Here is a 26351-nt window from a genome sequence, read left to right as displayed (position 1 = left end):
CAGATAATAGAAACCAAAGCAGCCAGGCTTAACCACTTATGCCAGTGGCAAAGTTCCAACAATTGTGATGCGCGTGCTTAATTTTAAATATATTTGTGGTGGCAGGCAGTTTATTGAAGCCTTGAGAAGCTGGGCTGCAGCTTGTGGGTTAATCAGGACCTGACAACTCATTACTTGCTGAGAAATCTTAGTCTTCACATTTACATGAAAATGACTTAATCAGATTCTCCTCCGTAGATTAGGACTAAATGGGTGTTATCAGAGAATGTGACAGATTCGGGCATAATCGGAAATCTCCACAGGCACTTGGACTGAATTGTCCTGGGCTCTGTATGGGACAGAACAAAATCAATGAGCACATGGGAGGGGGCAGAGGGAGGCCGGGGGTAGGGGGTGGGGGTGGGCAGAGATGGATTTTGAGACTACAGGCTGTCTACATTGTTACTGGCATTAGAAAGCTAACATACAGGAAAGGGTTAGGACAATCTTAACTCATTCTCCATCTAAATGGCATTTTCTGCATCTCTGCAGAAATCGTACACACACAGTTAGGTTAGTGCCCAGAGAGACACTATTAAGTACTAAGTACTAAGTTCTAAGTACTAAGTACTTAGTATGGAGCCATTGGTGTCTTGAGGCAGACTGAGATTTATAAGCAGCTGATCTACAGATCTTGCCGGTTCTGGAAAGATCTCTCCACTCAGTCAGGACAACAGAAAAGGCACAACGAGTGTGAAAATGCAGTCAGAGGAGGAGGAGGACACGACTCTTCTTAACGTACAGACAGGACTTACTGTGGGTATAAGGGGAAAGCAGGTGGAGGGAAAAGCCCAGACTGAACATGTCTGGGAGACTAAACCAGGCCATGAGAGGAGGGGAGAGAGGGAAAGCAAGACAGGAGCCCCTAACCAAAAGGAGCAGCTAGGGCCAAGAGGCCAAGACATCAGAGTACCCACAATGGCTGGATTGTGTTGGGATCAGGCTAAGGGAAGGGAAGGGAAATGCAGCACCCTGGGAGTGAGAGGAGGAGGGGGCAGGGTAAAGAGTGCTGGGAGGGAGCTGGAGGTACTGAGGCATGCTGGGAAAGCTGGCCAGCATCTGCTTTGGTTTGTTAATGGGCACCTCAACTAGCCATTTGTCCCAGGTTCCTGAGACCCAACACATCATTGCGAGCCCTTGTCTATCTGCAGAGTCCTTACTAGCTTACACTTCATTCTGAATTTGGGATTTTGCTAAATATGACTAAGAATGTTCCCAAGAAGAGACTGAACTCTGTGAAGCTCAACCTCAGCCATCGCCACGGCCAGAAGCTTCTAGGGATCCATCACTTGCAGCCTTTGTGGTCCACAGTGGGGACCCAGGGTGCATGGCAGCCCTGTGGTACTCACGTGTATCTGGTCATTTCCAAAGCGCTTCTGAATTTCATACAGCAGGCTGCTGTCATTAAGCTCACTGAGTGTGGCTAGGTCATCGCTGGGAGCTGGAGGCATGACCTGGACCTGTGGGGTGGGACAAAGGCCAGTCTCATCAACTGTGGTCACTTTCTGATCAGCTCTTCACAGGTGCATGTTCCGACTTCAGGAACTTCTCAAAGTTCTGAGACCACGTGGATATGAAACCAATGTTAAAAGGGGAGATGGTTTGAGGAAGAGAGGACCATTCAGATCAGGGTCTGTGTTCCACGTTCCATAACTACAAGTCTCTCTCTTTCTCTCTCTCTCTCTCTCTCTCACACACACACACACACACACACACACACATCACCTTGTGCCAAGTTCCTTATGCCTTGAAGACCACCATCATGTTGACTGACCTTTCTTATCTCCAAATTTTAAGTCAGATCTGTGTGTCCCTAATCTTTGAAGGGATCAAGTTACATTCAAGTATTTGTTAGCTCCCAGAGCTAAGCCTTTGAGACTGTTTTGGGCATAGAAAGGCAAGGGGTTCAGGTTCTGCCTTCTGAGGGGACAGGGTCAGGTTTTCAGGATAGACCCCAGATTTGGGGCTTGTGATTTTTATTCTGTTTTACATCGATTTTAAGATTAAGGTGTCTGTGAGATTAGGTAACTGGCAGAAGGGAAAAAAATAATCACACTCATCCCTTTAAAACCAAGCAATATTTCAATAACTACTTCAAATAGATTATTTCAAGATAAGTATTTCAAATAAATCCAGATGGTTGTGGTCTTTTAATTAGATGGAAACCAGCAGTCTCCAAGTGAGAAATGCACAATGCTTAATCCACCGGGCCCAGAGCGTGCTCTAGTAGCAGATGCTTGACAGATAGTACAGAGCAGCCTTGGCTGAGAAATAGAAGAATCTGTGTAGGGTCCTGAGAGCCCAGGACACACAGGAAACCTAAGCAAGTTTGCTTGTGGTCTCTGTTTCTGACATAGCCTGTGTTCTCCTTGAATTTCATATCTACATTGCACACGTATTATTTATCCTGTGTTCTTTTGCTGAATAATTTAAATATAATCATCACTGTTTATCTGGTGGGAGTTATCTGCAGAGTGAAATCATAACACATCTTAAAACACTAGACTTAAGAATGTGTTCCCCAGAGCTGGTGAATGCATCATAAGACATGCTCTGTCTCTCAGGCTGCACGTTGCCCAAGTACACTAGCAGCGGAGGTGGAGGCTCTGCCTTCAGTATCTCAAGGTCAGGAGGGCACAGTGCTGCATAACCCACTTAGAAGACGCCATGGCTAGGAGTTCCTGGGCATCGGACACTGATCCATTTCTCGACATGAGAACACAGTATCCCAGGGGAAGCATAGTTACTCACTGAAAAACCAAATGGCACAATATTTCTGATCTCAAAATTTCCAACAACCAGCCACCTGACCCTAAGACTCACACTCGACTCATGGGAAGAACTTGGTCCACTGTCAGCTCTGCAGCTGAGCATGGAACTCTGGTGTGCTTAGTTACGCAGCTCAAAAGAGCTCTGTGGCAATGGCCACACTGTCAACTTCCCTGAGGGACATCCTGGAGGGAGGAGGGGGTGGGGAAGTGTGGACATTAGTGGATAGCCCCTTGCTAAATAAAGACACTGTCAGTGAAATGCTTGAGGGAGTTGAGGGCTAAGTAGGAAGAGTAGGAACAGGGTCCACAGACTGAACAGAGACGGGCTCAATCTGAATACTTGTCAGGGTTGATAATTAAAGAAGAGAGAGGGGACATCAGAGGAAAGGACTCTAAGAGGAAACATGGGGAGTAGAAGGTACCTCCCTAGTAGATGCAGCAGATGCTTGCCAAAGGCAGGTCAGAGTGACCAGCCCCATACAGCAGAAGCTGCAGGTAGAGTAATCTGATTCACTACTCAACAGGATTTCAGGCTGATAATGGGGAAAGCTGGTTTTTCTATAGCCACGTGGTTGGTGACTCTTTATTTTCTGGTCCTTACAACCAAACACCAATGAACAATGGCTTAAAAGAAGTATTTGGCCTTAGAAGGCAGAAAAACAGAATCATTGCTGGAAAGGAAGCTGTGGCCGTGAGGGCAGCTTGGTCTACTGCGTCAAGGTGTCAACCAGGAGAGGGGAGAAGGCAGAGCTCAGCTGTCTACCTTCTCGCTCAACAACTTTTATCCAGTTGGATGAAACCACCCACTTATGGGGGATCCTCTCTCTTCAATTACAATTCTCTGGAAAAACCCTCACAGGCATCCCCAGAGGTTTCAAATCCCATTGAGCTGACAGTGAAGACTGACTACCAGAGTAAGCCAGAGTAAGTTGGCCTAATTACCACTGTGTAACAGTCAGAGAAGAGAGGGCAGCGTGCGATAAGCAGCTCCAGGACCACATTCACAAGTTCGCAGTGTTCCTAGCGTTTCTACTCTCTGACAGGCTTTATGCCAGTAGCTTGATGCAAAGACAGAAAAAGAGGATAAAAGGAGATGTTATCTTTCATCTCTCTGTGTTCTCAGTCTGCTGGAGGGGCCAGCAAGTACATAAATAATAAATTACAAGTGTAGAAAATGCACAGAAGTAAGCAGATGTCTGAAAAAGTTTGCTCTGTGGTGATCTAGGCTGCCCTTGTCTGTGGGCTGTGCTCAGGTTGAAAGTGGGAATCATTTGGAAGGACAAGTCTCTTAGGATGAAGGAGAAGAACCAGGATGGTGTGTGGGAAGCCCTTGAGGACTGGTGTGGCTGTGGGTAGAATCAAAGGGTAGCAGGTATGTAGAAGGCATGAAACTGAAGAGGCTAGGAATGGCTGCTCAGTTCCAAGGGTGATGGAAGGGTGCCCAGGGTGTTAAGTGGCTGGAAGAGAAGATTGGCTTTACTTTGTGACAGTGTCCTTTCAGCAGTTGGTAAAGGTAACAGGCAGAGGTGCCAAGGCCACTTAGCAATTGCCCAATGCAGGAGGTTCACAAAGGGAGTCAGGAGAGGAAATAGAGCTGGACATACTCACTATGCTACCTAATTCTTTGTCAACTTGACACGAGCTAGAGTCACCAGAGAGGAGGGAACTGCAACTAAGAAAATTCCTCAATAAGAACGGGTGGTAAGGCATTTTCTTAAATAGTGATAGATGGGGGAAGCCAGTCCATTGTGGGTGGGGCCATCCCTGGGCTGATGGTCCTAGGTTCTATGAAAAAGCAGACTGAGTAAACCAGAGGGAGCAAGCTAGTAAGCAGCACCCCTCAATGGCTACTATATCAGCTCCTGCCTTCAGGAGTCCTGAAGAATCAGGTTCCTGTCCTGTTTGAGTTCTTGCCCTGACTCCCTTCAATGATGGACTAAGACAAAGATGGAAGTGTAGTCGTAGTTGGTCATGGTGTTTGTTATCATGTCAATAGAAACCCTCACTAGGACCAAAAGACAAGGGAGGACTGCTGTGCTCAGTAACTCATTGCTACTATGGATGTTATGTCTTTCTGAGGATTAAGTTAGATTTGTTGAAGGTTTTCTTGTATCAGTGAACTGTTTTGTGTAACAGGAATCTATAAAAAATAAAGATGAAACAGTATATATTTTCTAGAAAGAAAAGAGATCCTAGCAGAAGTCCTTATATGGAGAGATAGCAAATGAAACTTATATGTGCAAGCACCTATAGAGGTCAAAGAGGGTGTGCAAAGTTACAGATGGTTGTGAGCCACTTGATGTGGATGCTGGGAACAGAACCCAGGACCCATTTCTCCCACCTCTATCATCATCAGGATCTTATTTTAAAGTCTTTGTGAGCATCCTACTACTGCCCACAAATACAATCTCATGTATGGTATAGATATTCATAATAAGAATGTAGGTATGGGTATATATATATATGTATAAAGACAGATTAATAGACATATATGATATGATATATTATATAGTACATATGATTGTAAGAATGTGGAACATTCAAAATTAAAGCCCAAACTTTCTGCAAGTTAGTATGCATTTTTAACTCTAAAAACGAGAAAGAGAGAGAGAGAGAGAGAGAGAGAGAGAGAGAGAGAGAGAGAGAGAGAGAGAGAGAAGACCTATTTTACTCAGGGACAAGGCTAGGATGTTCAAGTCAGTTTGTACTGCAAGTAGAGAAAGCATGGCCGGTATTGACAGAGAGCCCACAGGAGCAGTTCTCGGCATCCAGCTGGAAGTGTCCAGGTTCTTGCCCCTAGCCACACATTTGCACTGGGTTGAGGAAAATGTTCTAGAATAGCAGGTGAAACAATGTGCTCGTTGGCTGGCTTACACTAAAACAGTGACTCACGTAGCACCGGAGACCTTCAGGGCGGGCAGCTCCTTGTAGTTATAAAGATTTCACAGTCAACAGAAGAGAGTTCTGATGCTCGATTCTAGGCAGCTTTAGAAGGCATGGGTGCCTTACAGAGATTCTGCACAAGCCAGTTTTTCTATGCCTTTTGCAGAGGATCGATGCAACCAGAGATAGTCACTAACTACCCATCTGTGGAGTTACCCTTTGCTAAAGCTACATTTTACAAAAATCCAGAGGAAGAGGTACTAAGTGGTTTTGTTTTAATTTTCAAAATTTTCTACATTACATACTTATTTCTAAACTGGTACTTTGTACTTTGTTGCGTTGAAAAGTCTTTTCCATGGCTTTTGTATGGAATGTGACTGCATGACCCAGCCATCTATAGCTTGGCTTCTTCTATGAAGAACCGTCCAGTGGCTGATTGCCTGAAGCATCTGTGATCTGGCTTGCAGGGAAAATCTTAATGGGTTTAGTAAGTGTTACAGGTCAGCAATCTAAAATCCCCACCATATCCTCCAAAAAGGAAGGAACAGAAAATGATCATGGTGTTCTTATATCAAGGATACCTAAGAGATGACAGTAAGAACACAGAAACCACCCACAAGGAAGGTCCTGCCGGATGCTGGGAGGCTGCAAAGCCTTCTTAGTTTTAAAGAACATGTTTGAACATAGGTGAGCATAGCTCTGTCGTTCACAAAGCACCAGGCACAGAAAATCATTTACTTCTGTCACAGAAAGGAGAAAACTTAAACTCATAACCGTCCAAAACAGCAAAGCAATCGCCCCTAAATCAGGCATTGAGTCTTAAGTGATCACACACACACACACACACACACACACACACACACACACACACACACACACACACACCATAGCTTCTTTTAAAAAGAAATGCCTCTCAGTGCATCTTTGACCAATGTATATGTATTTGGAGAATTGGAAGAAACAGAAAAAGAGAAAAAAATACTACTTAATGATCAAAGACACCTAAAAATATACTGTAAAATTAAAACTTCTCTAAAATTAAATAGCAATTGTATTTATTAATGACCTACAGTAGAATTGCCACATTGACAGGAATTTTAAACAGACTCTAGCCTATGCACTTTTATTTTGTCTTTGAATAAAAGACAGGTCAGCTTTGAATGCTGTAGGTTTTCCCTGTGACCCTGCGAAGTTACCTGCTCTGGCTTGCCGCAGTTGCTTGTCATGCTGGTCTCAGGAGGGCCATCCTGGGACTCCTGCTTGCACAGACCTTTCGTTGTGTCTTTGAACATAATGTCTTTTTCCAGTAAGCTGTCCTGCTTGGCGATTGGTAGCACCAGGGGACTTCTACAAGAAACAATCAATACCAAAATTAGTTTTCTTCTAACATTGCTGTTTCTATCAAAAGCTACGGGAGCCTGGGCTACAGAAGGTATGTTTACTCAGATAAAAACATGTCCTGTAAGCTGCAGGAAATGTAAAGTTTTCTCTTCAGCCCACCTATCATTTAGATTTACTTCTGAAAAAAAAAAGCATTCATTTTAACTCCAAAAGAAAATGTTTACCAGGATACATTCAACTGTAATAGAAAGATCAATAGGTAATTTAAAAGCTGTTTGAAGTGCACAACTGCACTAGGCGCTGAATTTAAATGTGAAAAGGGATTTGTAAACAAATGAAACAAGTTATACTCATAATTAAAATACAATGGGTATAAGATTTAATGTACAGAGCCATAGGCAATATTTTGAGTTTGTATTGCATGTTAGAATAAAAAAGTTAAGTGTTAAGAATTGCCATATTACAAACAGAAAAATGCTTGTAACTTTCAAATAATTCAAACAAGGCAAAGAGGGTTATATAAACAAAAGCCACTGCAAGCCCTGAGTTCATAATATTCACCACCAAATAATTACTGAATTTGCAACATGATGCTTTACAACAAAGTTTAAGAACAATCTCCTTTAATGTTAGCACTCAAGCAGAAATGCACGCCCATTTTGTCAAGTGGATGCACGCAAACAGTTGTGTCATCTGATGTATAGGAGCAGGGATAACTCTGGTTAGAGCTGAGTGAACTCATTCTGTTGAGTTTTAAGTTTATCTGTCTCATATGCAGTAAAATTGATTTGTTGTATAGTACCATGCTCTCTTGCTCTCTCTCTCTCTCTCTCTCTCTCTCTATCTCTCTCTCTCTCTCTCTCTCTCTCTCTCTCTCTCGTTCCCTCCCTCCCTCCCTCCCCTTCCCTCCCTTCCCCCTCTGTGTGTGTATGTGTATGTGTGTGTGTATGTGTGTGTGTGTGTGTGTGTGTGTGTGCATGCATGCATGCATGCATGCTCGAGCATGTGCCTGCAGAAGAATATGAGGAATCCAGAGGGTGATACCCTCAATTGCTTCTCTACCTCATTATTTTGAGAGAGTGTCTCTTACTCTCTCATTTAGGGTTTCTATTGCTGTGATAAAACACTGGCCAGAAGCAACGTGGGGAGGAAAGGGTTTATTTCCCCCATGGTTTCAAACAACAATTCACCATCAAAGCCAGTGAGGACAGGATCTCAAGCAGGGCAGGAACCTGGAGGCAGGAGCTGATGCAGAGGCCATGGAGGGATGCCGCTTACTGGCTTGCTCCTCATGGTTTGCTCGGCTTGCTTTCTTATAGACCCCAGGACTACCAGCCCAGGGATGGCACCACCCATAATGTAATGGACCCTGACCAATCAATCACTAATTGAGAAAATGCCCTGTTCAACCACTCTAGTCCCAGTTCAGTAATATATGATAAAAATGTTTATAGTCCCATAATCAAAATAACTATTCACAGAGATTTTTTTTACTCCTCCCTTCTTGTGCCCATTGGAATCAATTATTAAATGTATCAGTGGTGTCTCACTATGATTTTGATTGGCATGTCTTCTGTCTTATATATTGACGGTTAAATAAAAGCTGACTGTGTTTAAGGAGTGCATGGCGGTGACTTGGCACAAGCTGAGAATGATTACCGCAATGGCATTGATTTACAGCCCAAGCTGACCACATATGCCCTAGGAGCATATTAATTTTAGACCTGTATGTTTGTACCTGTGACCCCAGTCTTCAGAGAACACCACTGTACCCTCTGCAACTTTGAGATTTGCCTTTAGAGTTTCTACCTGAGCAAGGTTGTAAGGTATGAGTGGTTTTGGTCTGCCTTATTCTATTGTGCTTGATGCATCTCAGGTTTATCTATGTTGTGGCAAAGGGGAGGATTATTTTCCTAGTTTGATAATTTCCCAATGTAGATTGGTCCCTGAGTTCCCATCTCCCTAAGGATGGGCCCAGAGAATTTTTTTCTATATATTATTCATTATGAAGAACACTGATGTGAACACAAAGTAGTAGGGTCTTAACTCTCTGAGGTTCTGACCTTCATTTACTTGAGGTTAGGGGTAGCGGGTACGTTCCTAAAGACTCGTGGCCACTGGTGCGTCTTCTCTGGGAAATACTGAAGCCTTAGAGCTGTTTTTGAAATTTACATGTTTTAGTTTTTGTTTTCTTGTTATTTGCTATTGAGTTCTGTGAACTCCTTGTATATTTTTGATATTTATCAATTAATGAGGTTTGCAACTTTAATTCTTTTGTTATATATTTTTAAAATCTCATTGATTGATTGATGATTGACTGATTGATTGTGTATGTGTGTGTGTGTGTGTGTGTGTGTGTGTGGTGGGGGGAGAGGTCGCTGTGCACACCATGGCACGTATGTGTTTATCAGAGTACATATGCAGTATTTGTGCCTTTTCTTCCGCCATGTGTGTCCTGGGAATCAAATCAAGTCACGAGGCTTGGTGGCAGGTGCCTTTGCCTACTGAGTCATGTTACTGGCCTCAGTGAAGTATTTTTCTGTGCAACCACCTTTTGGGGTGGTGAAGTCCCTCTTGGGAATGTTTGCTTTTGTTCCTTATGCTTTGGGTACCTAAAAAAAAATCCAAAGTAACAGCCAAGGTCCGTGTTAAGTAACTTTCCTTGTTCTCTCCCTTTTTGGGCTCCTGTTCTTAGAAAGCACACGTCTCACCTTTATTAGCCTCCACTTTGTGTCTCTACAGGTGTAGAGTGAAGAACCTCTTGAGCCTCTGGTGAGCAGGTGTCCAGCTGTCTGTCACAGAGCCACTTACAGAGGAGGCCACTCTTTCCCTCTGTGAGTCCCCGTGAAGGCTCAGCTGGCAACACCTGCTTGGGTCCACTTCTGTGGTCACTGTTTTCTTCTTCTCTAACAGTGCTAATCCAGTTTCATCCTGATTAAGACAGGTCTGTAGTATAGTTTGAACTCCGGAACGAGATACTTCCAGCTTTATTCTCAGAAGAGATTTGGCTGTTTTTGTTCTGTAGTTTCAGGGAGTGTCTCTTTAGTAAAGTGTGGGGTGAAACTCTCTGCTTTTAGAAATTAGACATCCAATATTCTGGACACCAATATTTAGATGAACATTTGAGGATGGTCTTCTTCCATACATTCCTATCAGCTTATTTCCATAATAATATGCTCAATTTTTTTTTTCATTTTCAGGTTTTCCTTTTTTATGTCTTAGCTAAGAATACTTATTTTCTCAACTCAAGATCAGCAAGGTTGACTCCTTAGACTTTATTCTGGAATTTCTAGCTCTGTGGTCTCCTTTGTGTGTGTTCTCCTGTCTACATGGCTTTCCATAAATCACAGCTCAGTGTCTGGGTGTTTCAGCACCCATTTTAAGAACAAAACCCATCTTTTCTCAGCTAATTAGCTGTATCTGTTGGTGAAAATCAATTGGCCATTGGTGAGTCTATTTCAGGGTTCTCCCATGTGTTGCGCTGATATACTACTGTATTGATTTGATTGATGGCCTGTCCCAGGAAGTATTAACTCGCATGAAACATCCAACTTTGTTTGCTTTTTAATTTTTTTTTTTGGCTATTCACTGCATTTAGCATATTTATGTGAAACCCAGAATCTATGCCAATTTTCACAGAAATGCCTGTCGGGATTTTGATGAATGTGTTTAATTGACGAATGGATTTGAAGAGAATTTCAATACTAGTACTATTGAAATTTGTCATTCTGAAGAACTCTTGACTGGTCTGTTCTGATCTTTGCTAATTTCTCTCATCAGCATTCCATGGCTTCTATAACTGAAACCTCCCACGTGACCGGCTGCATTTATTTTAGCACAATCCATGGTCTGTGCTATTGTGAATGTATTTTTGAATTTGATACAATCATTTACAGTTAGCCAATATGCAATATAAATGATTTGTGTATTAATCTTTATGGGGATGCAGAGTATAATTCGGAGGACTTTTATGATAATTGCAGAGTCTCACTGTTTTGCCATCTGTATCAATGTGCTGTCTCCCTGGCCACACCTCTGAGCATCCTGCCTGGCATCACAAAGCACTTCCCCCAGCTCACCAGGAAGAGCTGTGAGTTCAGCAGAATCAAGCCCTACTTCTCCCCACCGGTTCAGTCCTGAGGAAGTCTTCATGTTGCTTCTCTGCAAGGCTAATGAATAAGGTTTTCTGCACTTCCTGGCTTTTCTTCAAAAAACAGGATTTATTTTGAGTACAAAATAGGAGACAATATTGGTAATAGAAATTTACCATTGAGGATCAGAAGAAACAACTAAAACTCAGGGGTAATGAAAGCAGCCTCATGCCCAGGCCATCAAGTCAGTGCTAGCCCCCACTGTGGAGAATTCCAGGGGTAGGGCAATGACAAGGACTGGACTTTGACCTCTGCTTGGCTTTAGTCAACACTTATTTTGATAAACAAAACAAAACCAAAAAAAAAAAAAAAGGCAAATAGGAAAAGGTGCCTGCAGGAAATCCGATAAATAGGATTTTATTTCTAAGATGGAAATGGAAATACAATATGATAAGACCAAAAACAATCTCCTGAGCCCCAGATTTCTTTAAAAATTCCTCATGAATTGATTGGTGGTTTTATTAAGACTTTACAATTCTATTCTGTAGTGCTTTAACCAGGTAGTCACAATATGTGATGCTTAATGTGCTGTGTGTCCTGTAGAATTTATTATTATGTGGATATATGAACTCTGTGGTTATGAAAACCTTTTTAAAAGTAAGGCAATATTGATATGTGAATTGTTGTAGAAAGAACAATCTACTAACTCATTAAAAAAATACTATGCTGAAGGAAAAAACCACACAAGCCATCTTGTACTGGGTTTTCCTGTTTTAACCAAAGTAGAATATGAGTCTCCAACTAGGGCAGTTTTAAATGGAAAGAATTTATTTGTCTTGGTCTTTGAGCTCAGAGACTATGAGATGACCCAGTAGCACAAACTGCCCCTGCTTATTAATGCTTAAAGACATGCATTTCTGATGGGGTGCATGCTCAAAGGACAGTGGAGTTAGAGCAGAAAGGAAGTGTTTATTGTATTCTGAAATCCTAGAAAGAACCATTCTGTTCTTAATAGTGCTGGTGAAATACACTCTGGACAGGAATGGAAAGGAATGGGGATGGTGCAGACAGGAAGATGGGCAAGCTTTATGCAGATGTGACAGCAAAGCCCGCAGAATCAGGGCTGGGGCCATGAGAGCACTTTGAGTCCGTCAGGGTGATGAATTGCTGGCTGTTCTCATTCAGAGTTGGGAGCTGCCACTTGATATGGAGGTGGATGACAATGCAGCCTCTGATTGTGACATGGGAGGAGGTCTCAGTCTCTGGGGAGTTGATTGTTGCAGATAAAGCAATCTGAAGCCCCCCCCCCAGGCACTGACTTGGGGGTTGTTCCCAGGTTGCGATAAGGAGAATGCTGCCTGGCTAAGGCTTTCAAGAGCTGGCATCTGCACTTTCTCAAGGAAGAAAAGGTACATCAGGGTGCTTACAATTTTCAGTTTATAAAGAGCCAGGACACAGAAGCCACAACACCCTCCTTGCAACAGTCACCATGGGACTGTTCTTATTGTCTCTTCATGACCAATGAATGTACCCCACTCTGTCTCAGATAAGACACGATGACCTTAAGGGAATAACTGTGGCCAGCTCATGACTGCCTGACCAGAGCAGAGAAAGATATGCATATTCCAATTCCCATTTGCTTTCCCACTACCACTTTGAGGGTTTTCAAATGCTTCCTTTGTCTTCCTAAAGCTCAGGGTCTCTACAGGCAGCTAGAGAATTGGATTTCATAATAAACTGTATGTCAGCAAAGCTTCAAGGTTATACCTGCTGTGTTGAGGTTTGACTCAATGGCACATTTGCTCAATGTTTGGAAGAGCTTGGTTTTGGTCTTTATTAATAGTGTGATGGAGGAAGTAAGGAGGTGGAGAAGGAAGAGGAAGAGGAGGAGGAGGAGGAAGAGGCAGGGAAGTGGGCAAAGGAAGCAGGAAAGAGGGCAAAGGAGGAAGAAGTAGAGGAATAAATAATTTATTTAAATCATCAAGAATTGTGTTAAGGAACAGCACCCAGTTTACTGGAACTCAAGGAATAGCTGGATAGATTATTCCAGAGGGTTGAAGCTAAGATGTGTGTGAGAAAGAGAGAGAGAGAGAGAGAGAGAGAGAGAGAGAGAGAGAGAGAGAGAGAATTCCAAGTTTACTCTAAAAGGAGGTAAGAAGGGGACTGTGAACACCTGGGTTAAAAGAATGGGGCTTGGTGGTAGTGAGTAAAGAATCTGTCAGGGACTCATGGGCTTCCTGCCTTTATCTTAACAAACTGGTTTGTTCCCTATAGAGAAATTGCCATCATGTGTCAGAAATGTTATCTCTCCAAATCAAAAGCCACTGTCACAATGGAGACACAGTATCAACATGCTTTACCTTCAGCCATCAGCCTGACAGGTGTTCTCTGTGCTTCCTCCAGATGGGCTGCACACTTCCCACCTAGCCTTGCAGCAGCAATTACTGATAATTCCTGAAAGTCCAAAAGTATGCCCCCATGGAAACCCGAGCCCTTAACACAAACATGCATTTTAGTTGGGTTTTATCACACATATTTGCTTTTGTTATATTTATTCATAACTGCACAATAGAAATGACCAGATAAAATGTCAACCAAGAACTACAAAAGCAAAGCAAAACAAAAACAAACAAACAAAACAAACCTGTGGAAAGTGCTCAGATGTCAACTACCACCAGTCTCATCTATTTACTATTTACCACAGAGTCCAGGCAACAGGAGGACAATGTAATCAGACTACATTTTAACCATGTAGAACAAATAAGCCATTGATTATTCTGCTCATAACCAGATTAATCCTTTGTTTAGTCAATAATGGGAAAACCACAAGAGGCACCTATTAGAACTGCATATTCTCTTTCATCTTGAAAATAAGATAAAGCACAAAAGATGCTATGGACAGGACAAAGGTGGACATTTGCTTACTCCACATAATCTTGTTTACACTTGAAATTGTTTTCTTTTTTGTTGACTAAATTTTGTTCTTGGACAATTTCATACATGTATCTGGGCATTCTGTCTCTGTCTCTGTCTCTGTTTCTCTCTCTCTCTCTCTCTCTGTGTGTGTGTGTGTGTGTGCATGTGTGTGTGTGTGTCTCACCTGCTTCTAGTTTCCTCCACCTATGTCTTCCCTACAGAACTCTTTCCCACATGCCCGCCTTCTTGCTGTGTTGTGGGACTCACTGATTTTAGCCGGGACTGTGTTTGTTTGGGTCTGAACTTCTGCACTGGAGCCAGGATGAGCTCACTACTTGGTACACAGCTGAGAGCAATGACTGTTCCTCCTCCATATTTCGGGAGGTGTCGATTGTTCCTGTTTGCTTAGTGCCCCCCCCCCCTCCATGCCCCATGATCCCTGCCTCCATGCGCAATGGGACTGTTGACAGCCTCATCTTTGTTTATGGTTTGCTGTCTAGGTATTTGGAAAGGCCTAACACAATGCTGGTTATGGTCACAGCTACCTTTTTTTTTTTTTAAACCACACTTCCATCCTCTCAGAACACCCTTTATCCATGAACAGTTCCTGTTGGTCCCTCTCTCCTGTCAGGCTGTTAGTGTACTTTTTGATTTTTCTATCCAGGGTAGCTCATGAGGGTTCTTGTGATGCTGAGAAGCAGAGAAGCCAAAGGATTCAAAGCAAAAATGGGGATGACATCATGAGTCAAGTATACACTTATGCCCCCGTTCATTAGAGTGAGCTACCTTGGTTGCCCTTTCAGCCTCACTTCGTGGTACTTTCTCAGACCTTGAAAGCAATGGTGATTTTTCACTCCATCACCCAACAGCTTTAAGCGTTACCTTTTTTTTTTTTTTTTTTTTGGAAGGGGTGGAATCATCACATTTATATTTAGGATAAAAATAAGGCATACTTGCATTTGCTACTTCAGATCAGTCAGCCATTATGATAATCGCTGGAAAGCTTACATGAGTTCAGCTAAACTCTAGAGGAATGATTGGGACACCACTGTCAGGACAGCTGGAGCTCACAGGCTTGATGGTATAGTGATGCCTTCTGAGGTCACAATAATGTCTTCAGTTATGATGAACTCAACGTCAGCAATCGAATTTTTGGTAAATATGCTGATAAGCAACTACAATATTTATAAAACATTGGGCAGAGAGAGAGGATCTTCTCTCTATTCAATGATGGGTGACTGAGAGAAGTCGTGGAGACAGCTGGCTTCCAGAGGACTGCCCGGCTGCTGCAGCACACTGGAATAAAATACTTACAGCTTACTGGAGAGATCTGGGAGGTCATGAAGGATCTCGTACAGCTCTTCCTGTGCTAAGCTGGGGGCTGACGGAGACTCTTTCATTTTCTCTTCCCAGGCGATTTCGGCTTTCAGCAACATCTCCTCGATCGACTCGGAGGCAGCGATGTCTACAAGATGCAGTAAGCGTGTTAGACACAGTAGAGGGGGAATGGATCAACACTTCCTCTCATAACTCAGACATGCTTGAACTAAGAATGGATCGGTAGATATACCAAGCCTATCAAGAATCAGCAAAAGTTTAGTAGAGAAAATCCGAGTCTGACATTTTCCAAGCCCACCCTGTCATACAGCAGGGATGCACTTAACTACACATGAAATTGGTATAAATATTTGGTGGGCAATAACGGGGAAAGAAAAAGTCACAGGGAAGCTAAACTTGGAAGAGTATGTGTGCATGTTCCACTGACTCCGGACACGAATTGTAGCTCCTCCCTGTGACTGAGTAGCACTTCTGGCCGCTTTCTATGACCTTTTCTGTTCTGTTGAAAATGTTGATCACTATGGGTCTTTAGCCAGTGACCTCTGGGCACATCTGGGCTGCGGTACAGATGTGCATCATTTAAATGTATAATAAGCAATAACTGTCAGTAAGACCTGGTGAATCTCAAGAAGATTTGCAATGACACCAGCGGAGAGCCCTGTGGAGGGAGCCACACCCCCATCCTCACTAAGTCTGGAAGCCAGAGGTTTCCGTACATTTGTGGCTTTACGGGCTTGTCAACGTCATTTAGCTGACACGAGATGATGCTCCTGCCAGTATTCTGTTATGACACGACTGGCCTAGGATCAACGAGTAGTGGGAAGGGAGACGAGACCTCAGCTGCCTCACCTGGGAGGTTGCCTTTCTGGTACACTTATAAACTAAACTGCAGGCTACCGTAGACTGTGCCCTCCCACATTCAAGCCCCGGGGAAGTGGAAATCATCAAACATGACATTCCTGGTGACTTTCTCTGCCACAAGGGTGCCTCGTTTGCATCCTTTCTATAGCACTTTATTTACCTGGCTCATTCTTCTTCTGGACAGGTCAAGTGCACTAAATAAAGGACACTTTCATTTAATGAACACACACTTATTGAAGTTCCCTGCTAAGTCAAGTGCTGGCTCTCAGTGCCAATGTTCTATGAATGACGAACTGGTAATATGTCAGATTCTGCAAGGATAACACAGAGCAGGCGAGAGCCAGAGCAGAAGATGGATCATCCACTGGGCCCCCGTGAGAGTCAGGCACCATCCACTGGGCCCCCATGAGAGTCAGGCACCATCCACTGGGCCCCCGTGAGAGTCAGGCGCCATTGGGAATTGGTTGCATAACACATGACACTAGCCTTAAAATGAGATAATACAAGGATGGCTGCATAGGCATGCGTAGGGTCAAGGGTCAGTCACATCTTCTTAGTCTATAAAGAAGCTGAGAATGGGCATTTAGTCACAAAATCTCCTGACAGAACCGTCCGATGAGACACAAAGCCGGCAAATGTGCTCTTAAGATGAAAAGCTACATTCAAAAAATATTGTTTTTGTTATTTTGTTTGATTTGATGTACTTTAGACAGGGTCTCACTGTGTAGCCCTGACTCATCTGGCATTCAAAATATGGCTGAGGTTGGCACTGAAGTCACAGCAACCTTCCAGCTTTTGCCCTCAAGTGCTGGGATTTAGGTACATATTATACATCAGCTGCCTTTTCAATCCTCATGATTAGGTTTAAAGTCCTAAATTAAGTAAAACAATCTCAGTTCATGATAAGATTATTAGGCTCTCACTAATATTAGCTTAGCTCTGAAGTCTGAGGGAACTGATAACTGTCCCCTTGTGTTTGTTAGAGCTTTGATTTATTTTAGCAGGCAGAATAAAGCAACCAATAGTAAGCGATTTGACTTTAATAAAAAATATGAGCATAAGTCTCTCGCTCTGGTTTTCACTTACTCTTAGTAGTGATTAGACTGGGAGTTAAAACATGAAGGGTTTTTAAGTTAGAAAGGGCTCAGCTATAAGAAAAAATAGGTTTTCTTTTGTTCTAAAGATCAATTTTTGACTGTTATACTTTTTTATGTGAGACATCTCTTTGTTTTTTGAGTTCTCCTATTAACATGGCAAAAATAGCAACGAGAAGTAATGGGCGTTAAATTTTAAAAGCTACAGAACTAAGAGTATTAGATGCAGGAGGGCATTGGTGGCAAAGAAGATTACAGAAGTCTTCAGAAGAATTTTCCCTTGAGAAATAAAGAGGCTGGAGATCTAAGTTAGCACCAGACTATTAGTTTGTGTTTAAGTCTAAGTATTCACATGGAAAACACTATGAGAAAAAAGTATCAGAATAGGTGAGTAGCTCACAACAAAGTAACAGAGGAGATAAGAGTCCAAGAGGTTCTGCAGTGATGTGGGGTGATGTGTGTCTAGGGCTCAGTGCATACAAGCTATGTGAAAGGAAGGCGGTGGCAGCCTGGCTTTACCCACTGCGATCAGTAACCCACAGCACAGGGAGGAGAACACTGGCTCTCTCTCTCTTTCTCTCTTTCTCTCTTTCTCTCTTTCTCTCTCTCTCTCTCTCTCTTTCTCTCTCTCTCTCTCTCTCTCTGTCTGTCTGTCTGTCTGTCTGTCCACTCATACTTCTGGCTGCACCAGTGATGGATGAGTAGTGTCCATGTCAAAACAAAAAGAGGCTCCCAGCCTGCTCTAACCTACCTGATGGTTTCTCCCCATTGCAGTTCACAAGGTGGGGGTTTGCCTGATGTGCCAGAAGGAGCTTCACCAGGGTTGTCTGCAGCAAAAAGACAATTTTGATCAGCGCGGCCATGCAGGACCCATCCGTGGAGAATACTGAGATCACATCAGTAAATACCAAGGATTCCGAGGACCCATCAACAAATATCCAGGGTACTAAGGATCAGAATCAATAAGTACCCAGAACACTGAGGACCTGAATCAGGAAGTACCCGAGTACTGAGGACCTATATTAGGAAGTACCCAGAGCACTGAGGACCTGAATCAGGAAGTACCCAGGGCACTGAGGACCTGAATCAGGAAGTACCCAGAGCACTGAGTACCAGAATCAGTAAGTACTCAGGGCACTGAGGGCGATCTGTAAATACCCAGGGTACTAAGAACTCAGCCATTAATGCACATGGTCGCTGCCCTTGCAAGGCTCCTGGCATGGCAGGGGGCTAAGGGTAACATTGTTCTTGGCATTCTACTATTCCCAGGTTCTTCTCAGAACACATCAGACAGCCAAACTACTTCAGAATTTAAATATTAGAAAAAATTATTTATCAAACAGGGTTTTAACCCCCAAGGATCTGAAAAGGGTATTTTTGTACGTTAAAGTCCCTTTTATGATGTTTTGTGGAAGAGATAATTTACTTTGGGGTGTTTTGCTTCCTTTTTTTTTTTTTTTTTTAATTCTCTTTAGCCATTCATCCAAGTCACAGAAACTATCTGGTTCCAGAACGCACATACTATGTTGTTAGTCTCACTAGCCATAATATCAAGCTCCCTGTACAAAGATATTTAAGCTAAACTGTTTAAAATAGTTTGGAGTAACCTAGACCTTTGGGGGCTCCCAGAGGCCAAACCACCAACCAAAGAGGATACATGGGCTGGACCTAGGCCCTGTACACATCTATAGCACAAGTGCAGCTTGGTTTTCATGTGGGTTCCCCAACACCTGGAGCAGGGGCTGAACCTGATTCTGTTGCCTGCCTGTGGATCCTGCTCCACTAACTGGGCTGCCTTGTCTGGCCTCAATGGGAGAGGATGTGCCTAGTCCTACAGTGACTTGATGTGCCACGGTGTATGTGTGTGTGTGTGGAGGGGTAGCCAGTTGGTTTTCCCTCTTTTCAGAGGAGAAGAGGAGGGGTTCCGTAAGGGGGGAAATAGGAGGAGGAGAAAAGCTGCAAAGTGAATACATAAATTAATTAATGAAAAAGATAGTTTGGAATAAAATCACATTCAGAAAATATATACTGTTTAAATGTCTCAGAAATCAAAGAGTGTAGAAAATATTTGTCTAAAAAAATGAGCAATATGATTGTTGAAATACTGAAAAGCACTTCTACCCCCAGCAGGAAAGGAAACACATCTCTCTGGAAAGCCTTCTTAAACAAGAACAATGCTTTCCTTTCTAGCACTTATTAGTTAGACCAGATTAGTTATTGGACAGCACAGCTAGTTGACATGCTCCTCATGTGCACGTGCAGCCAGGAAGCCCGTGTGAGTAGACAGATCAGGTGGGTCGGGTCGGTAGAGACCGAAGCCTGTGGCCTCAGGCTCTGCTGCCTGAGAGTCTCACTGGACCACAAGGTATCAGATCAGGGTCTCAGGTCACCACCTCCACGCCAAGAGTGCATGCCTAGTGCAGCCTTGAGCTGGGACACACTGCGTGAAAAGTTTTGCTATTTGTACAGAGAGAGCAGTTGGCTTCCAGGCTGGGGTAAGCTGTTTCTGGGGAGCTGTGATCATTAGCTGCATTTCTTGAAGGAGGCAAATCTGTAAACTGAGTTCTTTGTTGAAATATCACACCTATCACACACTGACATACCAATATGTGGGGGTCAAGATTCTGCTCTGTCCATTTTCTCATTCTTTTTTGATTGTAATTATTTTAAGTCAGAGAGAAGCATTTTCCTATAGCTCTTCAATTCGCCTATGGGGTTGGAACAGGCAGTTTGGGAATGTACAGTGAAGATACTCCGGTGTCAAATGCTTCCGCTACCACTGTGTTCTGCCTGAGTGTGTGGACCCAGGAAGCTATGGACTTACCCTTCAACGTCCTTGAGCCAAAACAAATATCTAGTCATTGAAGGTGCTGTTCTTGTGTAATTGGTCACAGCAGCACGGTGTTAGTTCAACATCTTTTATTCATTAAAATGAAGTGTAATTTGCAGAGTAGAATGGGATATAAAATGTAACTTCACTTTAGATATACAAAGTGCAGAAAACAGACTGAACGCTAAGAGACTCGCGTAATTGGCCCACCACATTGCAGTATGAAAACTGCGTTAACGCTGTGAAGGGCGGTTACAGCTGCTGAGTGCTTCTCCAGTGAGCTCAGCTGTGATGTTCAGAGCTCAAGGGGGGAGAAATTTCCTGTGCCCTTGGGAAAGTAAGTTTTCTTATTAAATTACTTGGATAGTAAGATGACACCATTAGGAATCAAACTATAGAATGAGTAGCATATAAGTTGGAAGCAAATCAAAATTAAGTATAAAGCGTTCTTTCGTTAATTGTTAAATAAGATTTCAGGAAGGATTTAGAAAACTGGCTTACCTGGCCATACTTGGCTGCTAAGTGCAGGGGTGTCCAGTACCTGTCGTCTGTCCCATTGAGGTCTCCACCGTGTTCCAGGAGAAGCAATACCACCTCTTTATACCCACTGGCACACGCCATGTGCAGCTGAAACACGGGCGGATTTGTTATTCTTCCAGTGTGGAAAAAGTAGTCACACCATTATTCTGTTCAATAGTGTAGGCTGAACTATTTAGTAAAGCATTGGATCTGAAACACGACAGTATGGAATTTAAAAAGTGTGGGTATGTACTTTTATTATTTTGTGTAAATCGTCATTGGCACATCGTGAAAGAAGCACTAAGGATTGTGAAGAAATCATGTTTTTCCATTGTTTCTCTATGCCCATGTGCACTTTCCCTGGTAACTCCTGCTCCCCATGAGCTCCTTCAACAGTCACCTGAGCTGCTGAAGGTGCTATCCCACTAAACGCAGGGTTAATGCCTCCTGCCCACCTGTCAAAGATCTGCAGAGGGGCTCTCAGACTCGTGGACCGCCCCTGGTGCTGAACAGGGTGATTCAAAAGTAGAAGCAGGAAATGTGTTGCAGGTATTCTGGGGGCTCCTGGGGTGTTGGGGAAACGTTATTGTCTGTCTCAGCCAAACTGCCTGTCCTAGGTATAGTTTAGTGATGAGAGGTGCCACTCGGGGTTAAGGTAGGGATCCAAGAGTCTTCCGAGCTGACTAAGAACGCTTTAGGACGGGTTACACACCTGCATGCAGCAGCACTCGAGTGTCTCTGAATGAGAAGTAACCGGATGCCCAGAGGATTATGGATGGGGTACAAATAGCCCAAGCAGGTAGCTCCTATAGGTTTTCTTTCCAGTCATAGGGAAGCCTAGAAGCCTAGAATCTAAGCTAAAACGGACATTGCAGGGCTGATGGGTAAAGTGTTGAGGAGTGGGTCCAGCACTAGTGCCACTTAAGTCACAACAGAAACAATGTATCTAGTCACAAGGTGGACTGAAGGGCTCTGGCCACCTCCTCCTGGGTGACACAGACAGAACTTTGAACAGGTGGGACAGATGTTTAGAGCAATGTGCAGTGGTGTCTGTAAGCCCTGTCACCAAGGCCATGCAGACCGTGCTTGGAGTACTGTCCTTTCAAGCCACTGTGTCTTGCCCAGTAACTCAACCAACAGCAAAACTAAAGGAAACCCTGGAAAGGAAGCCGGACGCCCTGCAGATTCCTGGTCCATGGAGAGCGCATAACATTTATTTTAAATCTTTAAGAGTGGCATAGGGAGAAACGGCTGAAAAAATAAAAACACATTTTCACAAGCCCTCTCTAGGCCCTGGTAAAATATTTTGTTTTTTTTTTTTTTACATACTTACACTTTCCAACATATCTTCAAAGAGTATATGTGTATTATTTTAAGTTGAAACATCTTTTGAACAGTAAACTGTACCCAATTACATGCGTTAGAATGAACTTTAATTCCCTACGTAAATGATTTCTGAGACATGTGTGTGGACTCACCAGGGTCACTCCATCATCATTTTTCTCGTTGACATCTCCGCCTGAAGACAGGAAGTGCCTGACGTCCGTTAGCATACTCAGGGGTCGCTGCAGCTTTATCTGGCGCAGCGAGCTGAGGTCCACCCCTGGGAGAAGAAGGCCCATTGGTACCAAGGCAGACACTGGGACTCAGGACCAGGTCGTCTTTCAACACACTCCTCTTTCAGAGCCCTCCTCCTCGAAACCTGTCCATCTTGGAACGTATCCTATTGCTAATAATAATTATAGCCTGCCCATTTCTAATAATAATTAATTAAAAATTAATATATGACTGGTCATTTCCCCATTTGTATAGGTTTGTACATGTTTGCACATGGCAGGCTGTTTAGGGGTCTAAGTTTCTAGACTAATATACTTAGTATGTTGGTGTAAATTGCCCACCATATATCAGTCAAAAATGTCTTCAAGTACTTAAATTACAGTGGAAGAAGGTGCCAAGCAATCAGGTTTTTGTTTTGTTTTGTTTTTTGTTTTTTTGTTTTTTGTTTTTTTTTTTCTTTTTGGTTAGATTTTCTCACAGAAATACTTGCTCGTCAATTCAGCATCCCGGACAAACAAAATTACTTTTGCTGAGAAGCCGACACCATATGAACAAAGCCTGAAGCTCACAGCACCATCCATCCACTCACGTAACGGAGCTCTGAAGGACATTCTATGTGGCACTGGTTCTGACGGTACAGTTGTGCTTCAAGTTGCATCTGGGGATCCCTTATCAGGACTCTGGAACTTTCCTGGATGTGTGTAATTATTTCAGGATACAAATTTAGAAGACTGCTCCAACTGAACAGGTCAGGACCACTCCTGTCAGGACAGGCACCCAACACGGAGAGTCAGCAGGTCCTTGACGGACAGCGTTGGCTCACGTGTCCTTACATCAGCTCACAGTCTTCATCAGCATCCATTTCTACCTGAGATTTTAGAACAGCACAATCCTGATCTAACTGGTCTTGTCACTTATGGATCTCATGTTCCTAACACTGCTTCTTAGACACAGACATTTACTGAGGTCATGCATCTGGTATGTCCGGCATGAGACATATTCACTTTCTGGTTCAATTTTGAGAATGGTTTCTGGGCTACATGATCTTCATCCATTTGAAAAATAAGGTTCCAAACAGGGGAAGCTATGGTTCCTCCTTCTGCTTCCAAGTAAAGGTAAAGAAAACAATGTCCATGGTGGTGGTGGGGGTGCTGCTGCTGATAATAATGTTGTTGTTGTTGGTGGTGGTGGTGCTGATGGTGCTGATGGTGTTGAGAGTGAGATATTGTTCACTTGCACACGCCAGCCGTGAGCTAACCATTGTCATGAACATAGTCTGCATTAGCTGGTTGAGTCTTACTGTCAACACCCAAGGAAAGCACCCTAGAGCTTGCTGTCACTCCCTCAGGCGACTTTGAGAAAGTCATTTTACTGTTGTGGCTTCAGCATCCTCAGTCAGAGGCAACAACAAATTCCAAGAGGCCAATATCACAAATCACAGGTCTTGTTTTTCCCCAAGACCCGGTTTCTCTGTGTAGCCCTGGCTGTCCTGGAACTCCCTCTGTAGACCAGGCTGGCCTCTGACTCAGATCCACTTGCCTCTGCCGCCTGAGTGCTGCTATTAAAGGCGTTCACACACCACTGCGCGGGGCTACAGTTTACAGGCCTTATGGTGTGTCTCAGGGGCAGGGGGCAGGGTATTATCAGTCAGGAAGTCGTAACTAGGGCTGTTTGCAAGTCTTTTCCTCAGAGGGTTCCCCATGTCTGTTTTCCACAGGCTTGCCTCTGAACCTAAGTGGTGAAATGAGCAGAAATGCCCGGAAACCCTACATCTGGGCTTTACAGCTGTGCTCATAGATTTTGCTGTGTCACTACAGAGAGGTAACTTATCCTCTGAAAAGAATAGGATGGCAAACAAATGCCTTTTTATCATTTACTGGAGTGAATCAACGCATGGTTCATACAGAAGAATACTTGCTCTTTAGCAAGAGTTCTTGAAAATGAGCTTTGAATGATCACTACTCTGGCAAAGTATACAGCTGTGTCAATGGAAACGGACTAGAAGCATCCTGGCCACGCCTCACCGGATCACCTAGCAACCCCATACCATGCTGGGAAAACTTCCTTTTGTAATGGGGCGTTCGAGGTCTGTGGGACCCAGCGAAAACTGCCACTTCTTTCTATTTGTAGGATGATGGGATTTGACATGTGATTTAATTTTCAGACCTGTTCCATGGATGTCAACAGTGAGGTTTGCAGAGGAAGTGATGAAAACCTCCAAGGTTCCAGAACTTGTTGAAATTCCACAATGCTGCATGCAGTGTTTGTTCTTGCCTACCTCCAGTACATGAGCCTAGACATCTAACTAAAATTAAAACTGACTGTAGATTGTAGCAAACACGGGACACACAGGCGGAGACACAGAGGTAGGATATCCCTCAATGAAGGCCAGCTACACTCAGCACAGTAAGCCAGAGAGCATCTTTCTCATTCCTGTTACCAGGATACCACGGGGGGAGTATTTTGACATTATATTGCTTTAAACTCAAATTTGAATCAAACATGGTGCCAACGAAAGTGTGATTCTTAGATTTTTGATACAATTTTAGAAAAGAAAAAAAAATCCCTTTTTGTTAAGCCAATACAACACAAATCTGTCACCTCACGTCAATCAAGTGTCTTTAACTTCTGAACAAAGCCACCAAGATGGCAGAGCTTCTCCTCCTACCCTTAAACTTAGTCAGGGTTAGGTTGGTGAATGGGCTCAGTCTTCACTCTCCCTTTTTTAATATTTTAAAAAATGTAATTTTATGTTCATAGAATTTTCTGGAATGAATAATCCTACAGATTGCTTGGATTTATTATTTGGGATGAATCTGGTATTTCTTTAAATTGAAGAATTAAGAAGCAAGATCTGTCACCCCGGACTCACAAGTTATATGACACCGTAGATGTTGCCCGGTCATCTTTAATGGTTTACCAGGGCCACTTTTATTACCTTGTTTATTAACTGTGCTAATACCTCTGTAACTTTGCTCAGCTGCTGTTCTCAAAGACATGCTGCTTGCCTGGCAACTCGTGTGAGGCTACGTCACATGGGTGGTGTGACTGTGTGTTGGAGCTGACCTATCCCTGCGACAATCTCTGAGCGGAAGGGGACTTTGCACGATATCTCTTTCATTGCTGCTCCAAGCACTTTACCTCTGCACACCCTATGTGCATTCTCTGGCATGCCAGGCCCTCACCTAATATTTTTGTAGGGTCAGTTATATGAAGACATCTGCAACAGCGGTATCAGGGAAAATTAAGCCTTCCTTCCTTCGAAGGTTTGTGTGATGTTCACACACCAAAATTCAGTGTCCAAGGAATCTGCACACCCTTGTTTTTATTCTCTATGACATCCCTGAATCATCACTAGAGTAAACCTAAAAAATACTTTTATCTTCAAAAGAAAACTGAACCTACAAGCAAGCAGACCTAAAGAGACATTATGAGGTTGTTGGTATGCTGCAACATGCTTTTAGTGTGTGTTTTCTTAGCTCAAAGGCCTGAAGCTTAGCTCATGGAGTCTCCACGGCAAGCTTCCTAAAAAGACCAAGGAGGCTGCAGAGCTGGGCACGCAAAAATCCCTAACAGTGATGTCAGCACAGAGAAATAATCACATCCGGGCTTGAGGCCTTGATGCTCTACCTAGCCTTGCCCTGGCACATAAATGGCGGCCACTAGCACACTATCTCATGCAGACTGGAATGCGCTTCCCCCACTTGACTATGTGGGATCCCGAAAGGGCCAGTGCCAGAAAAGGACCTTGAATAAATCTCATTATGCAAAGTACAAGATACTGATGAGCCGAGTTTGCTGGGAGGCTCTGAAGAAGGAAGGGGTGCACTGAGAGCAGGCTTGGAAGACACTGCACTAACACACGTTAGAAATGCAAGGGTTTTAACTAAGGCAGAAACAGCGTGATTGGTGAAGGTATGGACAAAGTCTAGAGGTGTCAAAGAAGCAAGGTGTCAAAAGACTTAATGATAACTAGACAAGAGGGACTGGCAAAAATAAGATAATATGCAGATTGTTGTAATGGTAAAATAAGGGGCTGGGAGAGAGAGAGAGAGAGATCTCACAAGGTATAAGCTGTTCCAAACCCCCTGACCTCCAAATCAAGATGGGG

At 43.4% G+C, this 26351-nt stretch overlaps 1 protein-coding gene across 4 annotated transcripts in view; it reads right to left on the bottom strand.

The window, feature by feature from the left end:
• The window catches only part of Myo16 (myosin XVI), a 480832-nt gene that overhangs the window by 243115 nt on the left and 211366 nt on the right, over positions 1-26351 (bottom strand). For all 4 annotated transcript variants that reach the window (NM_001319151.1, XM_006508779.3, XM_006508780.4 and 1 more), the window contains exons 6-11: positions 22162-22286; positions 20666-20791; positions 18086-18161; positions 15356-15506; positions 6890-7040; positions 1389-1499 (exon numbers count right to left, since the gene is read on the bottom strand). In NM_001319151.1, the coding sequence (NP_001306080.1) occupies positions 1389-1499; positions 6890-7040; positions 15356-15506; positions 18086-18161; positions 20666-20791; positions 22162-22286 (740 nt within the window). The remainder of the gene's footprint in view (positions 1-1388; positions 1500-6889; positions 7041-15355; positions 15507-18085; positions 18162-20665; positions 20792-22161; positions 22287-26351) is intronic.

This window comes from Mus musculus, chromosome 8 (assembly GCF_000001635.26).
Source record: "Mus musculus strain C57BL/6J chromosome 8, GRCm38.p6 C57BL/6J".
In the NCBI taxonomy this organism is placed as follows: domain Eukaryota; kingdom Metazoa; phylum Chordata; class Mammalia; order Rodentia; family Muridae; genus Mus; species Mus musculus.
The sequence above is the reverse complement of the archived record's forward strand: the minus strand, read 5'-3'. Positions and strand labels throughout refer to the sequence as shown.